At 49.1% G+C, this 6,847-nt stretch overlaps 1 protein-coding gene across 1 annotated transcript; it reads left to right on the top strand.

Moving 5' to 3' along the window:
* Positions 1-1,293: 1,293 nt before the first annotated feature.
* TMEM187 (transmembrane protein 187) lies at positions 1,294-3,640 on the top strand. The gene is made up of 2 exons (XM_086940254.1): positions 1,294-1,433; positions 2,471-3,640. Exon 2 carries the CDS (start codon positions 2,553-2,555, stop codon positions 3,348-3,350), a length of 798 nt encoding a protein of 265 aa, XP_086796380.1. The 5' UTR covers positions 1,294-1,433; positions 2,471-2,552; the 3' UTR covers positions 3,351-3,640.
* The last annotated feature ends 3,207 nt before the right edge of the window (positions 3,641-6,847 follow it).

Raw genomic sequence — 6,847 nt, 5'->3', positions numbered from 1 at the left:
CAAGCAAGCCGGGCCGACGACGGCTGAAATGCCAGAAACCGGTCCCCGGTAGCTTGTCTCGTTCCCAGTATAAGAATTGGCTTGGTAGTTTGGTTTGCCCTGTTCCCATCATGCACTGGGACAGGAACAGACTAATTTGCATATAGCCAGGTTCTGAGGCTGGGATGGTGCAGTGAGCTAAAAAACGGTGATGTATCAAGCCCTGATCTCTTGACTGGGTAGGAGTATTCTGCATCATTCAGAATCTCTGTCCATCACCTTTTCCAAAATATATTTGGGACAGGACAGACAGTGTACTTTAGTAATATATTTGCGACAGTGTACTTTAGTAATATATTTGGGACAGGACAGTGTGCTTTAGTGATATACTTGGGACAGTGTGCTTTAAGTAATAAATTTGGGACAGTGTGCTTAAGTAATATATTTGCGACAGTGTACTTTAGGAATATATTTGGGACAGTGTACTTTAGTAATATATTTGGGACAGGACAGTGTGCTTTAGTGATATACTTGGGACAGTGTGCTTAAGTAATATATTTGCGACAGTGTACTTTAGTAATATATTTGGGACAGGACAGACAGTGTACTTTAGTAATATATTTGGGACAGTGTGCTTTAGTAATATATTTGGGACAGGACAGACAGTGTACTTTAGTAATATATTTGGGACAGGACAGTGTGCTTTAAGTAATATATTTGGGACAGTGTGCTTTAGTAATATATTTGGGACAGGACAGACAGTGTACTTTAGTAATATATTTGGGACAGGACAGTGTGCTTTAGTGATATACTTGGGACAGGACAGACAGTGCACTTTAGTAATATATTTAGGACAGTGTGCTTTAGTGATATACTTGGGACAGTGTGCTGTAACAAGCCGCCTTCCCCCTCTCCTGCTGGGTGCGCGTGGCTCGTTAGTGACACTTGCATTTTGCAGAATCCCCTGGGGGCGGTGAAGTGACATTGATGGCAGCCCCCCGCCCCCTGTGAACATGGCTCCAGCAGCACTGCCCGCACTGCATGCTTGGCTGAGCTTGCACACAACTCCGCCCCGGGCCCGGAAGGGTTAACAGAGCGAGCTGCGCAAGAGGCCTCCCCAGCCGCAGGCGCAGGCAGCCACCCCCCCACCCTCCTCCCTCGCCCAGGGAGGGCTGCAGCTGAGCTCCAGGAAGTTACAAAGTCTGCTGCCTGCCTGCGCCTGTGCTGCCCCCCTGCGCCCACTCGTACAGCCTGCGTCATCTGTGCCTGCAAGGGCAGACCCCCGCTGCCTGCCTCCGACGCCTGGCATTGCGTCTGACCGTCGCCATCATCGCTGCGTGCCTGTTCATCGCCTTCTGAGCTGACTGCTCGACGCTACAGTCGTAGCTGCCTGCACCCGATCACTGCCTGTGCCGGCCACCGCCGCCTTCCCTTCATGGCTCACCCCTGATCTGGTCAGCATCATTGCTTGTTCTTAGTTTCTGCCTGCTCGTCAGTCGCTGCCATCTTCACCCTGCTCAGCGCTGCCTGCTCTTCACCACCACATGCTCTTCTCCACTGCCTGCAGCTGTCATCTCAGCATACAACTGTCTTCGCTGCCTGCTTTATGGTGCTGTCGGCCTTCGCCATTTACTGCTCTTCTCTGCCTGCACCTGTTATTTGTAATTACATCTCTGAACGCTACTTGCTTTGTTTGTGCTGTATGTGCTCTTTGCTTTCACCACTGACTGCTATTATCCGCTGCTTGTGTAGGCCATTTCTGTATGCATCAGTCCCAGCTGTGTTGCCTACAGTTGTCATTTCTGAATGCATCAATCCCTATTGCCTGCTTTTCTCTGCTGCCTGAATGTTTCATCTCCGAATACATCAATCGTTCTTGCCTGCTTTTCTCTGCTGCCTGAATGTTTCATCTCTGAATGCATCAGCCCTCGTTGCCTGCTTTTCTCTGCTGCCTGTATGTTTCATCTCTGAATGCATCAGCCCTCGTTGCCTGCTTTTCTCTGCTGCCTGCATGTTTCATCTCTGAATGCATCAGCCCTCGTTGCCTGCTTTTCTCTGCTGCCTGCATGTTTCATCTCTGAATGCATCAGCCCTCGTTGCCTGCTTTTCTCTGCTGCCTCCATGTTTCATCTCTGAATGCATCAGCCCTCGTTGCCTGCTTTTTTCTGCTGCCTGCATGTTTCACCTTTGAATGTACCAGTTATCACTCCAGCTCTTGTTCGTTGCTGGAAGTGGGTAATCTCTGAAGAGTCCCTCCTAACCCACTGCTCTTTGCTGCCTGCATTGGTCATGTCTGAATGCAGTAGTCATAGCTGCCTGCATTGGTGATGTCTGATTGCATTAGCCGTCACTAATTCCTTTGCCTGCTCCTCACCACATTCAGTGGCCATCGCTTGAAGCATCTATCTTTGTGCTTGCTCTGCCTTGCTGCCTGCGTCTCTTTACCAAACTCAGCCACCCGGCCTAAACTGACAAGATTGTTGCAATCCAGGTGGACAATCATCCTTCTGAATCCCTGGAGACAGAAACTGGACAAAAAGAACCTTGGACTCCACCAACAAGGCTGGTTGAAAATGGCCATCCAGGCGGGCTCGGGGCAAGCCTTGTGGCACGTGGCCTTCGCCAGCTGCCTCTGCATCGCCATCGTCAACACTGGGCTGTTCGACCACGTCGCCACCGAGCTCGGCTATGCTCACTATGCCGAGAGACCAGTTCCTGGCTTCCCAGCCCTCGTCGCCATGCCTTTCAACTGTTTCGTCAACCTTGCCTACACTGCCGTGGGTGTCTACTGGCTGCTCCACGACGATGTCGCCCAGCGCCAAGGCCAAGCTAGCCTCTACATCAAGAACGTCTTCGCCTCCATGGGCATAGTCTACGGGCCGGTGCAGTGGTTCAGGCTCTGGACGATGACCCAAAGATCGGCGGTAGTGGACCAGTGGTTCACTTTGCCCATTTTCGCGTGGGTGCCGGTCTGGTGCCATTCCATTCTATACAGCTACCGGCCGGGGATGGCAATCACCATTGAAGGGTTCTCACTCGTCAGTTACGCCTTGTCCTTGGTGCACACTCAAGGTTTTGAACTTGCTCTTGGTTGCCACATCCTGGCAGCCGCTTGGGGTGGTCTTCAGGTACAGCGACAGCATGGGGACTCCACCTCGCGTATCTACATGTGCCTGGCCCTGACATCCTGCTTTGGCTTTGTCGTCTTGAAGCTTCTCGACCACTACTTGGCCCACTGGATCTTCTTCCAAAGGGTGACGGGGCACTTCTGGTCCAAAGTCTGCGACGTACTCCAGTTCCACTATTCCCTGCAGTTCCTGACATATGTGGACAACCGTCCAAGGCGCGCTATTAAAAAAAACACCCGCTAAGTCAGGCGCAGTGGCGATAGGGAAATTGGGAGAGACGAGAGCTAGTCGAAGCAGCTAGTCCTCAGTCATTCACATGTCGGTGTCCAAACTGCCACAAGGAAATTATTAGTATATCTTTTCTTCATGAAACCTTGATGATTGGGCATGGTTTAATTGAAAAATGCTCATTATTCAAATGGCGGGACTACATATGTATATAAAAAAAAAAGCAAATGAAAGATTGACAATGAAAGATGCCTTTGCTCCTGAGAGTTGTAGATTTTGTTTCACTAAAAGTGCATACAAATAAAATGTTTAAAAAAAAAATGACAGCTGCAAGCCTCTTTGTGAGGACAGAGAAAAGTGTTCCCTGAAATATATTTCAGTGATAGTGTTCATGCAGCTTCTACTTTTGTGCTTAGAATCCTGTTTGTCAAGGAAGGGCCCAGGTGGACGTGGCGGGAATATTGCAATTTTCTGACTGTTGATGCATCTAAGTGCCAGGAGTGATGGGGAAATGCTGGTCACGTAACCAGCTCTGCTATAGAAGTGAATGCCTTCCATAGCCTTCCCACCCTTTAACAAGCAATGGCAAAGCCAATGTTTTCTTTTTAAATGGTTTCTGTAAAAATTGATTACAAAAAGAATTCAAACATGGCTGCCCATGCATGCACACACATTGGTGGCCATCTTGGAAACATTTTTATTTTGAGAGTTTACAAAAACAATTGGAAGATGGATGCCCATGTGTTTTCATGCATGGGCGGCCATCTTAGAATGGGTGAAAGTATGACAAAGTTTCAAAGATGGCCTCTGATGTAAGCACAGGTACATGCACAGTTAGCTATTTCTGATGCGACTGAGTCCATTCCGAGATGGGTGCTGCTAACCGTGCCCACAAAGTCAACGCAAAATGCAGTCGGCAGCAAGGGCGCGATAGCAGTGTCCAGGAAGTGACTCGCAACCAAGTAGAACCTTTGGCTTAAGTAAGTTGACCTAGTGCCCCATGTTCTTCGTTGTGGTGAGCAGAAAAAAAATGTGATTGACACTACAACTGGCCAATGGATGAAGAGGGCTGCATAAAACGCCTGTATGTATTCAAGTATGTCTATGTATTTGTGAGGATTTCTTTTGGAAAAGCAAACATTCTTGGCTAATGCCATACACAAAAGCACCAAGGCTGAAAAGAAACCAGAACAACGTCCCATATATCAGCATGTCTCTAATATCTGTTCAACAAGCGATTCTGAGAAATGCTTTGGCAAGCAGTGGTCAGTGCATGAGGAACTGGCTACGTCATAGGCCATGGGCGACATCGGCAGCCTTCAGTGGGCTGCCGCAGGATATCAGACAGAGGAACCAGCGGAGGATGACCACCTCGCGCACACACAACCGCCTGGTGGGCTTATTGTCATTCCTAACACCAGGGCCGGCGCTAGGCTTGGGCAGTGTGGGCAGCTGCAGAGGCATTTTAGGACATGGGCAAAGCGGGCCTCGGCCCAGGGCCCCAGCCTTTCAGGGGGCCCCTGATAGAGCCAGCTCTGTTCTCCAGAGAGTCTTGCCTTGATAACCCTGAATAATTCTTAGACAAGATTTTGCAAATAACATTTACCTTTAATTTATTTTTAATGTGAGTAATACGTGAGAGTCCAATCCAAAATTTTTCAGACACATGTTGTGTTTATCTTTCATGCAACATCCATAAAAAGTTTCTTTTAGATCCAAACAGGACCTCACTTATGAGAAATGGGGGTTGTCACAGAGATTATTTGCAGTCATAGTATTTAGCTGCTGCTGTGCTACAATATTAAAAAACACACCTCACTATCCCTGATTATGCGAAAACATTCAGAATTTGGACCAGTGCACCCGTGCACTGTCGGTAACCTGGCGAAAGAGGGCATGAAAGAACTAAACTGGATCATAAATGTAAAACTGATCCAAGCAGGGCACCCGAAAATATGTTTGGGCCAGGGCCCCCAAAATTCTTAAGATGTCCCGGTTGCCCTGCTCACACTCATGGGGGCCACGCCCCACTGTGCCACATTTTCAAGGACTTCGGTGTTACAAGGCCCAGGGGACAGGTGTAGCCCCTTCCACAAGGCATCCTTATCATGGTTAAGCGCTGTGAAGCCCAAAAAAGGCCCCCGCCACCCACCCCCATTGAGATAAGGGGCTTGGGCAGGGCTCCTGCTGGTATTCCAGTTCCACTAAGAACTTTTCAGTCACCTCCCTCCAGACATTTCAGCTCAACAAGTTTAGATTTTTTTAGCTGTTTATCACCTTCCCTTCTTGGCCAGACTCTCTGGGCCTAATCGCTGCATCTGCATAATAATAATGAATCTTAGATGGGTATTTAAAGTGCCCTTAAGTGTTAAGTGCTCCCTGTCCCAGCATGAATGGAATGCAGGAGTACCTACAGGGCTCACACCCAAAACAATGACGTTGCATGACAGTGGGAGCTGCTCAGCAAGGAAGAAGGGAAAGGGTGAAGAGCATATCCAGGTGAGTTGATTATAAAATGGAGAAGTGTGGCTCAATGGTTAGAGCGGCAGACCCTGATGCAGAGGTCTAGCCCGGGACCAGGGTTCAATTCCCCGCCTCGGCGGGTCTTGGGCTCAAAATTCCACGGACCTGATAATTCTCGCCTCGGTGCCTATTCCAATCATGGAGTCCCACTCTGCAACTCTGGGCAATAGCTTGCTTAATCTCCACAACGGCCCCCACCCCACAACGCTAAGGATGCCTGGTCTCCACCTTGGGGGTGCCCAGGAGTGGACGCCTCACAGGGAAAGCCAGGATGGGTTCCACAGCGGTATTCGTACAAGCGCCTTGAGACCCTTGCGGGTGAGTAGTGCGCTGTACAAGTATCAATTTACATTTACATTTACCTGAAATGGGTAAGACAAATGATAGAAGGTGCAAGGAGGCGGGAGAGCTGAAAGGGAATAGTAATGTAGGAAAGAGAGGTATGCAGAATCAGCACAGTAGAGTCAATGGCTGGAGGAAAGAGAGGCTAGGAGGAGAAAGAGGTGGATGAAGCCGGCAGAATCAGCGAGAGAAGGGAAGAGGCTGGGAGAGAGCAGTACTGTAGCAAGGATGTCCTGGTCCCTGGTGCAAGGATCCCACGTGAGAGGTGGATGAAAGAGGAAAGAATCACTTACAGATGGTAAGAGGTTGGGAGAAGGGAAACAGAAGGGGGAGGCAGATATTAGATGGGAAGAACCTGCAAGAGAAATTGAAAGGGTTGAGGAGAGAGAAGAGACGAAGAGTCGATCATGAAGATAGAGGTCAAAGAGGGGCAGAACCAGTAGGGGAAGGTAAGCGGAGAGTGAGAAGGAGGAAAAGAAGATGTATGCAACAGGGGCAGAGGAAATGGATAGGTGGATTTAGGAGGGTTGAACCAGCAGAGAAGATAGAAGGCTGGGTGGAGAGTTGAGATGTGAAGAGTTGAGCAGGAAAGGGAGACATGGATGTAAGAGGGGCAGGAATAGCAAGAGAAGTGGGAGGCGGGATGG

This window comes from Lissotriton vulgaris, chromosome 10 (assembly GCF_964263255.1).
Source record: "Lissotriton vulgaris chromosome 10, aLisVul1.2, whole genome shotgun sequence".
NCBI classification, from domain to species: domain Eukaryota; kingdom Metazoa; phylum Chordata; class Amphibia; order Caudata; family Salamandridae; genus Lissotriton; species Lissotriton vulgaris.
This window is presented reverse-complemented; position numbering and strand designations above follow the sequence as displayed.